This window comes from Spermophilus citellus (genome assembly GCF_964194105.1).
Source record: "Spermophilus citellus genome assembly, chromosome: 3".
Lineage (NCBI taxonomy): Eukaryota > Metazoa > Chordata > Mammalia > Rodentia > Sciuridae > Spermophilus > Spermophilus citellus.
The window spans coordinates 155,442,305-155,461,237 of NC_138184.1; the positions used below are offsets into that span (position 1 = coordinate 155,442,305).

The following is an 18,933-nucleotide window of genomic DNA, read 5'->3' on the forward strand; positions in this document are numbered from 1 at the left end:
GAGTCTATTATGGTTGCTGCTGTTTTTGTCCCATTACTAACTTCATGGAGTTCCAATGTCCAATATATAATCTCACCCTTAAAGAAAATAGTATAAGGAATTAGAATTAAGATGTATCATCAAATGCTTTCACCTGCACATATATGTCCATATATATGTATATATTAACATATTTACATGTGCATATCTATGTGTGTATAAATGTATATATAAACATCTCTCTGTATGTGTGTGTGTGTGTGTGTGTGTGTGTGTGTGTGTGTATCATGGAAAACTATGAAATCTTCTCTCAGTCTATTTTTGTTTTTAAAAGTACAATTCCACATGGTAGACAGAAAACACAAAGTAGACCAAGGTATTTCTAAAATCAATACCACACTCTTACACTTTCTCATTTAAACTTGCACATTTTATACTGGTATTACAGAATTACTATACTCTGTCTCCTAGAAAAGGAAATAAGTGCAGAATTTAAAGATCTGTTCCTCTTATTCTGCAAAGATTATTTTGACTGACTGTTCAACTTTTGGTGAAAGTGATGATGATGGCAATGACTTATGTGTTTCTTCCATCTGGAATTGTTGATGGAGAAAATCTCCCTACCAAGAATCTTGAATGGCTCATTATTCCAGTATTACAAATATGAAAATTGAGGCAGAGAGAAGTATAATTTTCTCAAATTCACACAAAAACTCAGAAGTGAGGCCAAAAGTAGGACCCAGCTCATGTGGAACAGATCTAACGCAACATGCAATGTCAAGCTTGCAAAGGTAATTAAACTGAGTAGTATAATTACTTAAATTATAGCACAGGAAAATTCAGTGTCATATTTACAAACCTAATTATATCAAGTATGAGAATTACCTGAATGATAGTAATCATATGGATGGAGGTCACATACTTTATATGCTTTATTTTAAAAAAAATAAATATTTTAAAAATAGCAGTTTGAAATATAGCAGGATCCAAAGTGGGGAAAAAGCCCCAGAATCTGGAACAAAACAAGTCTCTAGGTTATATCTTGGTATGACATTTTCCATCTGCATAATCTTAGGCAAGTCGTTTAACCTTTGTCTCAACTCCCTCATCTGTAAAATAAAAATAATGCTATATTATATAGAAAAGTAGTAGAAATAATGCAACTATCAGTACAGGTATGCCACCTATACCCAAGTAGGGATAAATAAAAGGCAACTACTGAGACTTTTGGTTAGGTGTAGTAATCATACGTGAAGACTCACCAACCAGTTGTTTTAGTTTTTGCCATACTAAGGATTGAACTCAGAATCTTGCACATATCAGGCAAGTGAGTTACTACTGAGGTATACCATCAAGTCCTTCCATCAGTTAGCTTTTAATCAATCTGTCTTACTGTTTTTTTTTTCTTATCCATTGTTGTCAAATGGATTCATATATGTATGGGAAATACATAAGGAATTCTTTCAATTATGGCCCCAAAGGAAACCAACAAAAGTCCAGACTGAGAAATATCTCAGTTCAATATTTCATCCAAATAGCACTTCTAATAGCATAGAAAGGCCTTTCAGACAGCTTCTTTGTAGTCCCCCAAGCATGTTTTAAACTGACTTAGGAATTGACACATAGATGGCAAGGCAAAGAAGTACTTGGGAAGCTGGGGAAACTTTGACTATAGGACAAATATAGAAATTCTTTAGAGAATCAATCTTGTTGGATGAGCTTTCATGATAGAGTTCTTTCTCATGTATTTATATCTTTATTATGTATATTGAAAAATATGAAGTACAGTTGTTGGCACATTCTGAGAGTTTAAGAAATATTACTGTGGCCTTGCAACTTGATTAAATTCAATGTTGAATCATTTTTATCACTACTATTTTATGGAGGTCTGGTATAGACCTTTGAAGCACTGTTTTTTGTATCAATGCCAAAAAAGAAAACAACGTGCCATTTTAACTCTCTTTATGTTGTTTCCTTTCCTGCTTCAAGGTGAAAGTGTGGTTCCAGAACAGGAGAATGAAGTGGAAGAGGGTAAAAGGAGGACAACAAGGAGCTGCAGCTCGAGAAAAGGAACTGGTGAACGTGAAAAAAGGAACACTTCTCCCGTCAGAGCTTTCAGGAATTGGTGCGGCAACCCTCCAGCAGACAGGGGACTCTCTAGCAAATGAAGACAGTCATGACAGTGATCACAGCTCAGAGCACGCACACTTATGATCCACATAGAGAGGACCAGCTCCATTCTCAGGAAAGAAATGTTGTGATAGCAAGCCTTACCCAAACATCGTTTACACAGAGAGGACTATGGCAGTGGTGTTTAATATTAAGTTCAGGCATCGCAAGTTTGTTTCATGATTTATAGAGAGTTTACACTAAGGGCCACTTATTGAGGATGCTTCCACAGTGAAGATGGAGAAGGTGGACTTGCTTTGAATATTGCAGATATGTTTGGTCGTCATATGTATGACAGTGAGCAGGTGTGGGTTTGCTTTTGCTTGCACTGAAAAGTAAATTGCTATCAAGAACAAACTATGAGACGTTTTTTATTCAAGATGCCTGGAGAGTGAAGATCTGAAGATGAACTTGCTTTGAACATTCCAAATGTACAAGGTCATTTTTTTGTGACAGTGGGCAGGTATTTGCTTTTGCTTGCACTGATAATTAAATTGCTATCAAGAAAAATCATGACGTATTTTATCCTGAACAGCCACAGTGCCTGAAATCACCAAGTGGATAAAACTTGTATTTTAACTCTGTATATATTACCCTTAAGTCATTTTCCTGTCTTCACTAATTTTAGCAATGCATTCATATTAGCTGATGAAAATAGCCACTCACATTGAAAACCAGAACCAGCTTCTTGTATGTTTTATACATTTTGTCATTCAGAGACAATCAGTATATGCTTACTTGTGTTCAAGTAGAAAAAAATATGGTAGAGTCTGATAGGACATATTCTTGTACCACAGACAAAACAAATCTTATGTTGCATCTACTATCAACTGCTGCTAATACATTATTTTAAAACTTGCCTTGCTCCTCAACTCTTCCTATCTTATAGCTTGGAAAAATTTTAGGATCATAGGCATATCAGTTACCTTGCAGTGGGAGCTTTGTATGGCAGACATTGTCTGATTTTATTTCTATACCATTTTAGTTGTTATTAATATGATTTAATGAATAAGGAAAAGTTTTCTTCTTGATTGGAAATGGTGTTAAACATGATGAAAAACAAAATTCTGAATATCTTCAAATTTAATTCATAAAATATATTATTTTTTCATATGTGATGTATTCAAGCAGAACAACTTGTATTTTGTAAAAAAAAAAAGTGTTTAATAAATGATCCTTTGTAAATAATGTTGGCCTCCCTACTGTGATTTCTTGAATATTTAGAAATTTTCACTTCAATGTCTAAGAAAGACTCAAATTCATCTCTTAAGTAAACTCACATGATCAAAATTAATGTCATTTACATTTTTCATTTCTGGATATTTTTATTATGATGGGGAAAATTAATTTTGGATAATCAAAAAACATCTAAGAATAGGCATATTTAATAAGAGATTTCCCTAATTTATGGAAATAAAATTCTTTATGTTTTTGAATTGAAAAGTAGAAGAATAAGTGAAAATTAGCACAATGAAGTAAATAGTCATATTTTAATAGTTTCATATAATAAATTTGATGTAATCTAATAGTTGTTTATATTACTTTATTTTTTTAAATATTTTTCCAGTGCTGAGGGTCAAATGCAAAACCTCATTCATGTTAGGGAAGTGATCTATTAGTAAGCTACAGTCCTAGTCTGACAGTAGTTGTCAAGTCAGAATATCTAGTATTTGATATAAAATATAAACCAAATAATCTAAGGAGAATTCTCTGTCCTAATGGATATTACTGATATAAGTAAAGGATTATTAACACATTTTGTGTCATGCATGATTGCACAAGCATTGGATGCCAAAGTTCTACTTAGAACTTGATTACATTGTTTTTCATTTATTACATGTTTTAGCTAGAAGTTCTTGGAAATATTGCCAATGTTACCTCCCTCCTCAATTACTTACATATAGGAATGGAGGGAAATGATCAGTAAACATTTTAAAAACTTCATTGTTGGGCTGGGATTGTGGCTCAGTGGTAGAGCGCTCGTCTAGCTCGGGCAGGACCCAGGTTCGATCCTCAGCACCACATAAAAATAAAGGCATTGTGTTGTGTCCATCTACACCTAAAAAAAAAAAAAAGACTTAAAAAAAAACTTCATTGTTTAGTTGATTTTATTTGTTTAGAATGATTAAACAGGTAAAAATAATTTATTTTAACTTAGTTGAAAATGATAGAGTAATTAAGAAATAAACAATTATATAATTTGTATCACACATTCCCTTTGTGATATAAATTTTATCTCATTAGTTAGCAATATTTCTAAATTAACATTGGGGAGAGACCATTCAAACTGGCATAAACTGTACTTTTCTATCAATCACTTAAATGAATATAAAGTATATTTGTACTGATGACATCTACTTGGGTGGACCAACATTCTTATAGTAAAAGAGTATATAAATTCAAAACATCTTGACAAATTGGAGAAATGGAAAGATAAATCAAATTGAATTTAATAGGGAGAAAGTAGAGGATAATTTATTTGAGCAGGAAAATAATATCCAGAAATAACAGGAAAGAACTGTTTAGTAGTAGCTAAAGAGAGAGTTAATGTTTATAGTGAAATAGAAAGATATTACAAATTACAATTTAGTATGATAAAGTAAGGAAAAGTGATTTTGAATGGATATGACATTTAGGAAATGTGAGGCATATGTAGCATACATCATACCTTCATTAGAAAATTTTAAGCCATTTTAAAATAAAATTGACTTGGAGAACAGGAAGAGGTTTAAAGGCCACATGCCCCCACCAAAAGGATTAAAATGATCTACTATGTTAGATGCTGGACACATTAACAAGTAAATAAGCAGAGTATTATTAATAAGAACTTGCAGTATTTTTGTATTCTCCTATCTTTAAATAATACGTAGGTTAGCTAGATATTCCTCATTATCCGTCTAGAATTAAAATTCCATGAAGAAAATTAAGATATTTTCATATACTATCAATCTATTTTTAGTATTCTCTGGAAGTACCAGTGAACTAAAAAAATAAAAAATAAAATATAGCTGCTCAGTTTGTTTTTTATTCTTCACTAGAATCCTGGCACGTGACTGTGACTGTATCTAATTAGATAAATGCTTCTTTCACATAATTCTTATCTTAGTTCTTGTTACTCTGTACGAACTCATAAAAATGTGAGAGGAGCTTTCCCAAAAAATAATATGGAATCCTAGGATGATGTTTTTCAGCAGGACTCAGAGGGATGAACCTTAGAGTTTCCTCACAAGTTGATCCACATATTATTTTAAGTCTTTGTTGATGTGACCTCAATTATTCTTTACTTCCCACATTTGCCTAGAGCTGTCTGTCTACATTTTCTTTTTCAGAGATCATATATAAGAGTTGAGTTTGGAACTCATTTTTTTTAAATGAGTTAAATGAGTTTAAGATAATCTTAATGACAGTTTTAATAACTTGGTGACTTACTTTGCATGGATAAAAATCCCTGGGAATTGTTGTCTTTAGTTTAGTAAGGTAAGATTAAAGGGCAGATAGAAAAATGAAGTAAACTATAAAAATTAATGCTCTACATTTTCAGTGCCACTAGTTCACAAAAAATTTAAAAATTATTGTCATATATATGATGGTAAATGTAATTTTATTCTTAGAGATGATTATAGGACCTATAGGACTAAAGCAAAATCTGTTACAAGGGAGTTGAGTGTCATAGGTCAGTAATTTGAAAGTTGTTTTGTTCTTATTTTTTTTTTTTTATTGGCAATTGAACCCAAAGGCACTTAACCACTCAGCCACAACCTCAAACCTTTTATTTTTTAAATTTTGAGACAAGGTTCCGCTAAGTTGCTTAAGGTCTTGCTAAATTGCTGAGGCTGGCCTTGAATTTGTGATCCTCCTGCCTCAGCCTCCTGAGTCACTGAGATTATGGGCATGCAGCACCATGACTGGCGGGCTGATGATGTTTAAAAGCAAACTAGTTTTAAATATTTTAAAATATAATGCTGTTGAAATAATTCAGGTATTTTTTAAGGTGAGATGTACTTGGAGTACAGTGTAATGTTTAAAATATCAAATAGTACTTAAATGGCATAATTCTTCTAATTTTCTTTGAATCAATTGAGAAATAATTGTGTATTTCTCATCAGTTGTCTTCATTGAATTATTTCAGTAAAAAGAGAGAATCTTAAAAAAAAAAAAAAACATTGGAGCTACAGATTGCTTAGTCATTGAATTGCTATTCTAAACACTGAAAATCTTCAGGATTGGCCAGTAAATATCATTATAAAACTTTTAATTTTGCTTTTGTTTTTGTTTTGTCCACTTATATATTTTTTGGCTAAAGCTGACCGTGATATCTAAATAACATTCTCATGTATTTCTCAACATTTCTGCTTTTAGCTATTAGAGAATGATACCAGGGCCGGTGGACAGAGAAATAAAAATGGCACAGAAAAAAATGATTGCTACTCCAAATTTCATAGCCTATAACAGTAGTTTGCTTAAGATTCACACATCATTTCTTCTTCATCTACTAATTCTGTATTATCATGTATTTTTATGGTTCTCTTATCTTGACATTTAAATGCATTTATTTAAAATGCATTTGAGAGGTGCTGGGGATGTGGCTCAAGCGGTAGCGCGCTCGCCTGGTATGCGTGCGGCCCCGGGTTCAATCCTCAGCACCACGTACCAACAAAGATGTTGTGTCCGACGAGAACTAAAAAATAAATATTAAAAATTCTCTCTCTCTCTCACTCTCTCTCCTCTCTCACTCTCTCTTTAAAAAATAAAATAAAATGCATTTGAGAGCAAAATCTTTTTTTCTTTTATATCTTATTTTCCCCTGAATAAGATTTTATTTAAATTCAGCTTCAAACCACACTCAAGAATTCCAGAAAAAAAATTGATTACTTCCCAGTGTACTTATTAAGCTCAGTCATCTTTCATTAAAATATTGTTTATTTTTATTAAAAATACTTTTCCAAAACAATTCCCCAATTAGAATAAATTTATAAAATTATTAAATTAATTTGTAAATTAATGACTGTCACACTTCATGTAAGGGGTGATATAGTGATTTTAATGTATAGTTATATCAGGTTTATGTTGAACTTTTCATTTCTGCTCTTTGATATAGTTTACTGAGATGAATATGTATTTTCTTTAAATTAAAGAGTAGTCACAGGGTTTTAGAATACTCAAATTATCTTGAAATTATTTAAGCACACACTCTCCTTTTATACATTAATAGTTGAAAATATTAACCATTGTGTCAATTTTTACATTTGGTGTCTATTGATTTTGAAAATACATCACTACTTGCACAGTTTGATAAAATGTTAGACCAACAGTATTATTTAGATCCAAATTATTAATGCCAGTTAAAATATTTGTTTGGCTTTCATTTTATTTAGGGCAGAGTTCAATTTTCTTCGCATTTACCAACATTAAAATGTGGTAATTTTTTATGTTCACATGACTATATGGTATAACACAGTGTACTGGGGTTAATAAAGAAAAAAAATGGATAGAGAATTTGCTTTCTAAATAATATGGTTTAAAAAATCCTTCTTGAATTGTTCAATAGAAATAGAAAAATTGTTTCATAACACTGCACATTCAATAAGTTTCATCAACTTTTTTGAAACTTAAGAATTTCAAATTTGCCTATGACTGGCAGATTTTTATCAAATCAACAAATTCTTCAAAGAATGACAATTAGAAAAATCTTTTCATTTGCTCCCATATTTAATAAATGTTATGCAATTTATAAGATAAAAAATCAAAGGCTATTAAGACTTGCCTAGTTAACCTAACAAAAGAGGTGAAAGATTTATATAATGAAAACTACAGAGCCCTAAAGAGAGAAGTTGATGAAGATCTTAGAAGATGGAAAAACATACCCTGTTCATGGATAGGCAGAACTAACATCATCAAAATGGCGATATTACCAAAAGTTCTCTATAGGTTTAATGCAATGCCAATCAAAATCCCAACGGCATATCTTGTAGAAATTGACAAAGCAATCATGAAATTCATATGGAAAAATAAAAGACCCAGAATAGCAAAAGCAATTCTAAACAGGAAGTGTGAATCAGGTGGTATAGCGATACCAGATTTCAAACTATATTACAGAGCAATAGTGACAAAAACAGCATGGTACTGGTACCAAAACAGGCGGGTGGACCAATGGTATAGAATAGAGGACACAGAGACTAATCCACAAAGTTACAACTATCTTATATTTGATAAAGGGGCTAAAAGCATGCAATGGAGGAAGGATAGCATCTTCAACAAATGGTGTTGGGAAAACTGGAAATCCATATGCAACAAAATGAAACTGAACCCCTTTCTCTCACCATGCACAAAAGTTAACTCAAAATGGATCAAGGAACTTGATATCAAACCAGAGACTCTGCATCTGATAGAAGAAAAAGTTGGATCCGATCTACAAATTGTGGGGTCAGGCTCCAAATTCCTTAATAGGACACCCATAGCACAAGAGTTAACAACAAGAATCAACAAATGGGACTTAATTAAACTTAAAAGTTTTTTCTCAGCAAGAGAAACAATAAGAGAGGTAAACAGGGAGCCTACATCCTGGGAACAAATCTTTACTCCTCACACTTCAGATAGAGCCCTAATATCCAGAGTATACAAAGAACTCAAAAAATTAGACAATAAGACAACAAATAACCCAATCAACAAATGGGCCAAGGACCTGAACAGACACTTCTCAGAGGAGGATATACAATCAATCAATAAGTACATGAAAAAATGCTCACCATCTCTAGCAGTCAGAGAAATGCAAATCAAAACCACCCTAAGATACCATTTCACTCCAGTAAGATTGGCAGCCACTATGAAGTCAAACAACAATAAGTGCTGGAGAGGTTGTGGAGAAAAGGGTACACTTGCACATTGCTGGTGGGACTGCAAATTGGTGCGGCCAATTTGGAAAGCAGTTTGGAGATTCCTGGGAAAGATGGGAATGGAACCACCATTTGACCCTGCTATTGCCCTTCTTGGACTATTCCCTGAAGACCTTAAAAGAGCATGCTACAGGGATACTGCCACATCGATGTTCATAGCAGCACAATTCACAATTGCTAGACTGTGGAACCAACCCAGATGCCCCTCAGTAGATGAATGGATAAAAAAAATGTGGCATCTATACACAATGGAGTACTATGCAGCAATAAAAAATGACAAAATCATAGAATTTGCAGGGAAATGGATGACACTAGAGCAGATTATGCTTAGTGAAGCTAGCCAATCCCTAAAAAACAAATACCAAATGTCGTCTTTGATATAATGAGAGCAACTATGAACAGAGCAGGGAGGAAGAGTAGGAAGAAAAGATTAACATTAAACAGAGACATGAGATGGGAGGGAAAGGGTGAGAGAAGGGAAATTGCATGGAAATGAAGGGAGACCCTCATTGCTATACAAAATTACATACAAGAGGTTGTGAGGGAATGGGAAAATAAACAAGGAGAGAAATGAATTACAGTAGATGGGGTAGAGAGAGAAGTTGGGAGGGGAGGGGAGGGGGGATAGTAGGGGATAGGAAAGGTAGCAGAATACAACAATTACCAATAGGACATTATGTAAAAATGTGGAAGTGTAACCGATGTGACTCTGCAAGCTGCATTTGGGGTAAAATTGGGGGTTCATAACCCACTTCAGTCCAATGTATGAAGTGGGTTATGTCAAGAGCTTTGTAATGTTGTGAACAACCAATAAAAAAAAATATATATAAATTAAAAAAAAAATGAAAAAAAAAGAGTCTAAAAATGCAGCTAAAGATCAATTTGAAGAAAAAGAAAAAGGTTTAAATTATTCTTTAAAATTGACTTTTTTCTTTCCTCCTCATTTATTGTAGGTTTTTTATATGATTGTAAAGGTACGTTATTTAAAGTGGATTCTAGGGCTTATCTTTGTTAATTACTTCAGGAAAAATAAATAAGAAATTTCTCTACACTATGGCTGCAGGAAAGTGAATAAATTTCTTTAAAATCATATGGTAATAAAATTGTTAAATGACATATTTACTAAACATCCACTGCTTAAAATTTTTTTTTCTGTAATATTTTTGGCAGTGAATCAAGAATTCTATTATCTGGATTTTGGAGTTTAATATAAAATCATATGTAATAAAATTTGGCCAATTCTAGAAATATTTATACATAAAAAAAAAAAAAGACTTGCCTAGTGTTCAATTTAAAGACAGACCACAAGCCGGTTAAATGAAAAGGTGCTTAGCTATGACCATACTCTTATCTGATACTCTCATGTATATTTAGGCATCCTTTCTAGCAATATGTTAAATCATATTCAGATATTTCCTTTGAAGGCATCCTTATTTATTTTCTAAATATATATAAAATAAACTTTTTACTCATATAACACAAGGTTTTTAAAAATATATCTCTCTATATAAATGCATATTTTGAACAACAGTGGTAATATACCATCCATGCTGCCCTGCTATTTTTTCTATTTAATATACTTGATAGCTAAACAGTATTTAATGTCATATATGAATTTATTTTGTATTACTTAAAAAATCTCCTACTGTTGGATATTTACTCCTTTTTTTTTCAAGTTTTCCATATATAGTGTTAGAAAAGTTCACGTACCTCTTAGCAAAATCTGCTTTTTCCCATAGTAGGTTTTTTTTTTTTTTTTTAGAAAATAAACTATTTGTAATAAGGTGCTATATTTAATGTTAGGACTTTTGATATGCTTTGCCAATTTCCCACTGTACGTTCACACTCTTTTCTTATTTTCCCATATGTAAAATAATTTTAACTATCTGAATTCTAATTATTTTGAATCTAATAAAAATATATTTTAATATTCATGTTTAATTTCTAACAAAGTTGAACATCTTAATACACTTACTGATAATCATATTTTAAAATCATGAATGATTCAAAATAATTTGGATTAAAATGTTCTAACTCCAAGAAATGCCCTCTGTAATTTAAGAAGTCATTCTACTAATAAAACTCTATGAAAGAGTGATTCTTCTCCACACAGCATTGGAATTTCAAGATAATTTACCTGGACAGAAGAATACACTGTTTTAGTGCTAGACTTTGTAAACCATTTAAGCGAAGATACACAGGAAAATAGTTATCTTCCATGTTTTCCTTTCTTCTGCTACATTTAATCAATTCTCCATACACACTGCAGGCAGAGTAGTCAACTTAAAATTACAAATCAGATTAATTAATAAGTAGTTCATGGTGATTTTCCTAAATGTAAATTCCAAGAGGTGGCTATAATCAACAACAAAACATTTGTATCTGTTTTCCAAAAAGACAGATGAGATCATATACCTTCTTTGTATGAAATTCTTCAATGACAGAATAAATTTCCAAACCACTTCTATTTGGGCCTCGAAACACCCAATACCTGGTCACATACTGGTCACACATTTGGTATGCTAACACTTTTCTTAATATCCTCAGCTCCAAACACTTCCAACTTCCTGCTGACTGTCAGCACGCTGGGTCCACTCCTCATGCAGGTCTTATATTCCTTAGTCCCATTTCCTGAAATGCTCTTCCATAATGTTGTTGGCTTCTTTCCTTATGTCTTCTAGTTTTTGTCTTCCATATAGAGGTAATCCTTAATCTTGTCAAATAAAATGGCACTATTTTACATTCTACTCTTTTAATAAGTATTGTCCATTAGCCATTAGGTAAGCTATCTACTAATTTCTTCCCCCTTTTGGACATAGACTTCACGCGAACAAAGTCTCTGCCTGTTGTGTTCATTTTTATGACCCTAGAACTTTGAACAGTCTCTGATAGTCCAGGACCAATGCATGTTCTGAATTCATGTAAATTAGAAAAGGTAACTATTGCCTGGAAACACTGGACTTCCATGCCTAGAAACCATACTGATAAATGTAGAATGCTACAGTTTATGTGAAGCAAATTATAACACTTGGAAGTGTGTGATAACATAATTTGAAAAGTATGAGCACTGACTCTGAACTTGACAACTTGCAGTAAGAAACATTTTGAATAAATACATGAATGAGATGGTACAAGATTCATACAAGTAAATATTTGTAAATCAAAATTGGTAAAATTGAAAAAAGTGCCCAGAATATCTTTTTAAATGGGTAGTATATAAAAATCACAAACTAAAACAGAGACTAAAGATTTTGAAAGTACACTAATAATACACCAAATAGAAAAGAAAAGGTAGAAAAAAGTGAAGAACAGAGTTTAATAAATGTTCATATATGGTTTGGAGGAAAAAAGAAAAATCTTCCTTCCATTCAAATGCCTGTCTTGAAATTCTCAAAATGTTTTGCAGACTGTTTGGCTAGTTTCCAATATGTATTGTTGCTTGACTGCTATGAAGAATGCCATCTGTGCAGTATGGAAGTCCTTTTTTAAAAATGGACTGCTAATTATATTCTGGGCAGGTGCTGTTAAAGTGAAATCAGGTGTCAAGCTTACAATTGCCTAAAATGACTATGTTATGCTAAGAAAGAATAGTATACCATATTGTAAAAAAGAATCTAAGCATAGCATGTAAACATTCCATTTTTTGGGTGCTGCAAAGGTCAGATTGCATAGCAAAGCTGTAAAACTTTCAAACTATTTTCACCATCAACAATGAAAGAAGCTTTACTTTGAATCAAGAATATAGGGTAGATTAAAGTTACATTTTCCTTGCTGAAATATCTTCCATATTAATTACATATTTTTTTCTGAGAAGTTGATGAAGGAACAGTGGGCTGAAATGTGCAATGACCCATTCCAAAAACATAACTTGCAAAATTAGTTAAAATCAGTCTTCCATAGTTATTAATTGGAACCATTATATAATGGCAATAAATGAGCCTCAATAGAATTACTTAACTCCCTACAGGACAAAAATGAACCACTTTATTTTTTAAAAATACACTAATTACTAGAAGTATTACAGGTGTTCTCGGTTTTACTACATACTTGTGGTGACTCAGTTAATACTGCTCTAAATCACAAAGCAAGTTAAAAAAATCCATGAGGCATATTTCAAAGCATAATTATAGATGATATTACAACAAAAAGTTCAATATTATTATGAGAATCCAACCTTAGTCTTGCCTATTATCTGTGACCTCTCTGTGATTTGCAACATGGTTAATTCATTATGTCATTCAATCTTTACAGAAGCTCCATGAGTTAGGCTCTAGTGTTGTGAGATCATCATCTTCAAATGAGATCTTTGGAGCACAGAAAGTTAAAGTATACCTTACACATTCCAGCTTATATACTCTAGATATATACATATATGCGGTAACCCCCAAAGCTTGTATTCTGATTATTCCAAAAATAGTTTCTTTCCAAAGCAAAAATATAATTTCCTTTATTAGCTTCATCTAATCTCAAAGGAAACTTCACTAACATAGCAAATGATTTTAATTTACTGAACACTTGGTAACAGTCAAAATTTCAGCCACTTTTGTCAAGGCAAACAGTGCCACAAACAGGAAGTTTAAGCCCCTTTCTCATCAGGTGTCGAGTGGATATGCTAAACAAAGAGAACTAAATCAGAAGTCATTTTTATTCTTAAGTTTTATTTTTAATTGACATGCAGTCATTGTGCATATTTTTGGGCACAGTATGATGTTTTTATATATGTATGATGTATGAAAAGTATAATGATTAAATCATGTTAATCAAGATTTCTACCACTTAAAACACTTATCATTTCTGTGGCAAGAACATTAAAAAAGCCTCTCTTCAAGCTCTTTTGAACTACACAATATCATTATTTGTAGTTATGCATGTATGTAGAACTTATTCCTCCTACCTATATCTTTGTGCCTGATGACACATGTCTCCTCAAAAGAAAACAAAAACTACTATATGATCCAGCAACCACAATAGTGGGTAGATACCTGCACTAGTTTGGTTGTTGGATATCTCCTAAATACTCACATGTGAAATCAGAGTCCCCAGGGTGGTGCCATTGGGAGATAGTGGAACCTTTGAAAGATGGGGCCTAATGGGAGGTACTAACATCATTGGGGGCATGTATTCAAAGGAGATTTTTGGACTCTGAGCTATTTTTCATTCTTTCTTTTGCTTCTTGTTCACAAGGCAAGCAGTGTCACAGTGTGCTGCCTTAGCACAGGCTCAAAGCCTCAGGGCCACTCAATCTTGAATGAGATCCTCCAAAACTGTGAGCCAAAATAACCATTTTTCTTACTAGATGTTGATTATTCCAAGTGTTTATTATAATTATGGAAAAGCTGGCTACCACAATATTCAAAGGAAATTATATCAGTATGTCAAAGCAATATCTGTATTTTCATAGTTATTGCAACATTATCCATGAGACTCAAGATACGGAATCAACCTGAGTGCCCATGTGTGAATGTATATGTTTTAGACATGTGGGATGTATATACAATTCAACAGTATAAATGAACAACTTCTGTCATTTGTGATGACATGGATGAAATTGGAAAACATTGTATTAAGTGTCATAAGCCAGGCACAGAAGAGCAAATACCACATGATTTCACTCACATGAGAAGGTTTATTTTCCTATCCAAATTCAGGTGACCAAGTTATCTCATTTCTCAGCCCACAAATATCACAGAGTTTCAAGAAAAAATCAGAAAGTTTTGCTGTTGGACACAGGGCTACCAACAAAAGAACTGGCAGTTTAAATATCAAAGGAGTATACAAAATAATAATAAAAAGTAATTTGGAAATCACTGAATTTATATTTTTAAAAATCTATTTATTACAGAAACATAAGATGAACCAGTTCATTATTATGGATGAATTGAAAATTTATTGAAGTGGAAACTTGCAACTTTCCAGGCTTCACCCAGACCTTCTGAATCTAAAGCTAAGAAGATGGGCTCAGCAATGTATCATGCTAGTAAATAATAGTAATTTTCCAACAGAAAGTATCTTTGAATTGTGATGATGTGTTAAATAACAATTTTTAAACATTGTTTGACATTTAGAATAATTTTAAATGTATAATTGATTTTAAATCTTAGGAACCAGATTTATTCTTACATTGGCAAGTGGAAAGCCAAAACCCTAAAATACTAATATATTGAGACTAACTTCATTATGTGTTTTATTATTTCAAGTCACTTACCTGAAATTTGGAAAATTATTGAACTTCCTATATAATAGTAATTACTTTTAACTGCCACAAGAAAGTGAATTGCATGAAGTAAATCTCCTTTGATTTATATATAAGACATGGGCACCAGTTTGGAGCTTTAAGGCACATGTCACATTGAAATCTGTAGAAGATACATAAAACAATATTTTTATATAACAAAAATTACTTTGGAACAGCAAGTATTATTTCTATTAGTAGAAAACATAAGCACACATATGCACATGTACATATACAAATATAGGCTTTCAGATTCATATCTAATTATTTAAAAAATACTAGTTATGATTAATAAGTTCCAAGTACCAAAATCCTACTACAAGCACAAGCACAAAAAAAAGAAAAAGGGGTAATATTTGTTGTATCAAATTCATAATGTGGGATGTGCATTTAAGCCCAAGGCCAATGAAAATTAAGTAGCTAAATATAAAACACATCAAATGGAGAAATCCCTTATTTCATCATCATATACAAATACTCAACCAAAGTCAATGAAACAAGAACTATTTGTGTATTTTTTAATGCTCAACTAAAGTCAATGCAATAGGTACTATTTATGTATTTTTAAAGTAGTTAATCCCCCGTTCACAGAAGTATTGCACTTTTGCAGTCTTGAAGTAGACTAAAAAGTAAAAAGACCAAACTTGAGAAGTTCTCTTATTTCTTCGGTAGCCATGAGAACATAACAACACCTCAAAAACATAATTCTTAACATAGATTTCACTCTACATTTATCATTTTAGATCTCTCCAAGTCAAGTGAAGCTGATGTTATCTGAATCCACACATTAAGCAGAGAATGACCTGAAATATTTTAAAACGAGTAAGACCAGCTCATCTTGTGTATGATTGTTCAGTAGAGAAGAGAGAACTAGAATTTCGCTTAATGGAAAATGATCCAGATTAGAAATATTCCAAATTGTAAAACAACTGACCCTAAACTTCTTGATGTTTAAATGTGGAGTCCAAACTAACTTTCCATTTCTTCTTAAATTATTGCTAATAGGTAAATATCTTCTTCTCCTTTGCTTATATATGCTAGCCAGCATCCTGAAAATTATCCCACTGTTTTCACCCTACAAATAGTATATAAGCTTCAAGGAGAAATCTGGGTATTACTAACCTCATGGAATAAGCAACTATCAAATATGGTATTTTGAGATAATGGCAACATGATGGAACTGTGATTTCTTTCAATTGTGAAATTAACCCATCCTGTATGTTTATAATGAGTGACTCAATAGGAAAACACTATAAAACATTTTTAACTGATATGATAAAAAATATGCAATTAAACAAGACTACATGACTTAAACAATGTTGGATTGGTGATTGGTTATATCTGTAAGATTATAGGAGCTTTCTCTTCCCTAGACCTTGTGTGATTGTCTGTCTAGGGAATTCAATTTCTTGTTAATGTAAGCAGCTTGGCTTATAACTGAATTTTGCTATTAATTTATATGATATCTGTTTGCTCAATGAAAAGTAAAAGTGGTTTTTAAAAAAATTCTGGGTAGAAATCAGATCCAACAGAATCTTCCTTTATAGGTTCAGTCTTTTTCAAATGCCAATGGATTTGCCCAGGTTTTCACCTGAGTGTATGATTTTGGAGCATCCCTGCAAATTGTTGCAGGAACTATTTTCAACAAGCAAATCAGGCCTTTTTAATATGCTGGAGTAGCTTTTATAAAATGACAAAGACTAATGTGATTTGTAATAAAATTTATTATTGTTCTGTACCTAAGGAGGTAATACAATGTCTAAGTACTATTTCAAAGATATAGATTTTAGTTCTTACTTTACTTTTATAGTAATAAGAAACCCCTTTCATGAACACAATATTTATAGTCTTCTCCAATATTTTTCTACTAATAAAACACCACATCTATGCACATCATATGATAGGAGACTGGAAAGAATTTATGAAGAGAGAAAGGTTTTCAAGAGAAAAGGATTCAGCCAGGTGCGATGGCGCATACCTGTAATCCCAGTGGCTCAGGAGGCTGAAACAGGAGGATCAGGAGTTCAAAGCCAGCCTCAGCAATGTTGAGGTGCTAAGCAACTCAGTGAGACCCTGTCTCTAAATAAAATACAAAATAGGGCTGAGGATGTGGCTCAATGGTTGAGTGCCCCTGAGTTCAATCCCCAGTAAAGGCCCCACCAAAAAATAAAATAAATAAATTAAAACCAAAGAGAGATAGAGAGAGAGGTTTAATTATTTTCCATTGTAATCCTCCCCCTTTGCCAGGAACTATTTCTCCTAATCCCCTTATAAACAGTTGGAAATTTGTGAAAATTCATACATATGAAGAAAATACTTCATATTCAGATAAAAATAAGCACCATATGAATTCCATATACCTACTTGCTGAAAAGTAAAAATTTCTAAGCAAATCAGAATACATCCTAAATATAACAACGGAGAGCATGGGTTGCTAAATGCAGAATGACAGGTGCTGCAGTATTAGAATACAGGACAGGGAGCATTTTAGACTCCTTGTGGTAAAGAGGGGACCCCAGGACACCTGAAAAGTAAGTTGAAGGAAACCTTGAATGTGTATGATCTGTGAGAAATATAATCAGGAAATCATCTGCTGTTAGCAATAGAAACATTCTTCCTTTCTTTATGCCTCTTATTAATCTTCTTTTAGACAATTTTACTTTTACTTAGCATTTTTAACTCATCTTAAAGACAATTGATAAATAGGACCTACCTTATTATTTGATGGGGAATTGCAATTATTTTATTTTCTCTTTCATTTCATTTACTTCATTTTGCCAACTCTTTCTTCCTTCCCAAACTTTTAGTTAGAAATCTTTCTGCAATAGGCAGTATATACAAAATTTAAGATAAAAATGTCAGTTGGTTAACAATTTCTCGGGGCTGGGGATGTGGCTCAAGCGGTAGCGCGCTCGCCTGGCATGCGTGCGGCCCGGGTTCGATCCTCAGCACCACATACAAAGATGTTGTGTCCGCCTATAACTAAAAAATAAACATTAAAAAAAAACTCTCTCTCTCTCTCTCTCTCTCTCTCTCTCTCAAAAAAAAAAAATTAAAAAAAACAAAAACAATTTCTCATCTTCTGATTGATACCAAACCATAACATTGTATATAATCTTAACTTTCCTTTCTGAAACTATTCCCTTAACCTGATATTATGGTGACATCTAGACTTCTTTTAATTACATCTTGTCTGTGGGAAATCTAGCAGGGTAAAATGGTGTGTGTTGGTTGGTTCCCCAGATGTCAATATTGATATATATGCTTTATAACCTCAAGAATCTAATGTAGTTAAAAGAGTAAAATCTGTTGTCAACCACAAGTGAGTTGTTAGTAAATCCTTGATGCTGGAACACAGGCTGAGCATCAGAAGAATGCAGGAGATTGGCCTTTTAATCTCCTTAAATATTTAATATTTTTCTGTTTAAAACTACTTCTTTGGGGCTGGGTGCGGTGGTGCATGCCTGTAATCCCAGAGGCTCAGAAGGCTGAGTCAGGAGGATCAAGACTTCAAAGCTAGCCTTGGCAACTCAGTGAGACCTTGTCTTTAAAAAAAAAAAAAATACAAAATAAAACTGGAATGTGGCTCAGTGGTTGAGTGCCCTTGAATTCAATCCCTAGTACGCCACCACCCCCTAAAAAAACCCTACTACTTTGGGA

General features: G+C 32.7%; 1 protein-coding gene and 1 long non-coding RNA gene across 2 annotated transcripts in view; one reads left to right on the plus strand and one right to left on the minus strand.

Annotated features, from left to right (window-relative positions):
* The window catches only part of MEOX2 (mesenchyme homeobox 2), a 65,746-nt gene extending 62,416 nt beyond the window's left edge, over positions 1-3,330 (plus strand). The window contains exon 3 of the mRNA XM_081285601.1: positions 1,969-3,330. Coding sequence (XP_081141727.1) covers positions 1,969-2,193 — 225 coding nt within the window. The 3' untranslated portion in view covers positions 2,194-3,330. The remainder of the gene's footprint in view (positions 1-1,968) is intronic.
* LOC308644453 lies at positions 400-15,393 on the minus strand. Its single transcript, XR_014021009.1, has 3 exons — positions 15,247-15,393; positions 4,047-4,207; positions 400-1,088 (listed from the first exon to the last, which is right to left on the minus strand). It is a non-coding gene; the product is annotated as an uncharacterized lncRNA (long non-coding RNA).
* Positions 15,394-18,933: the final 3,540 nt, after the last annotated feature.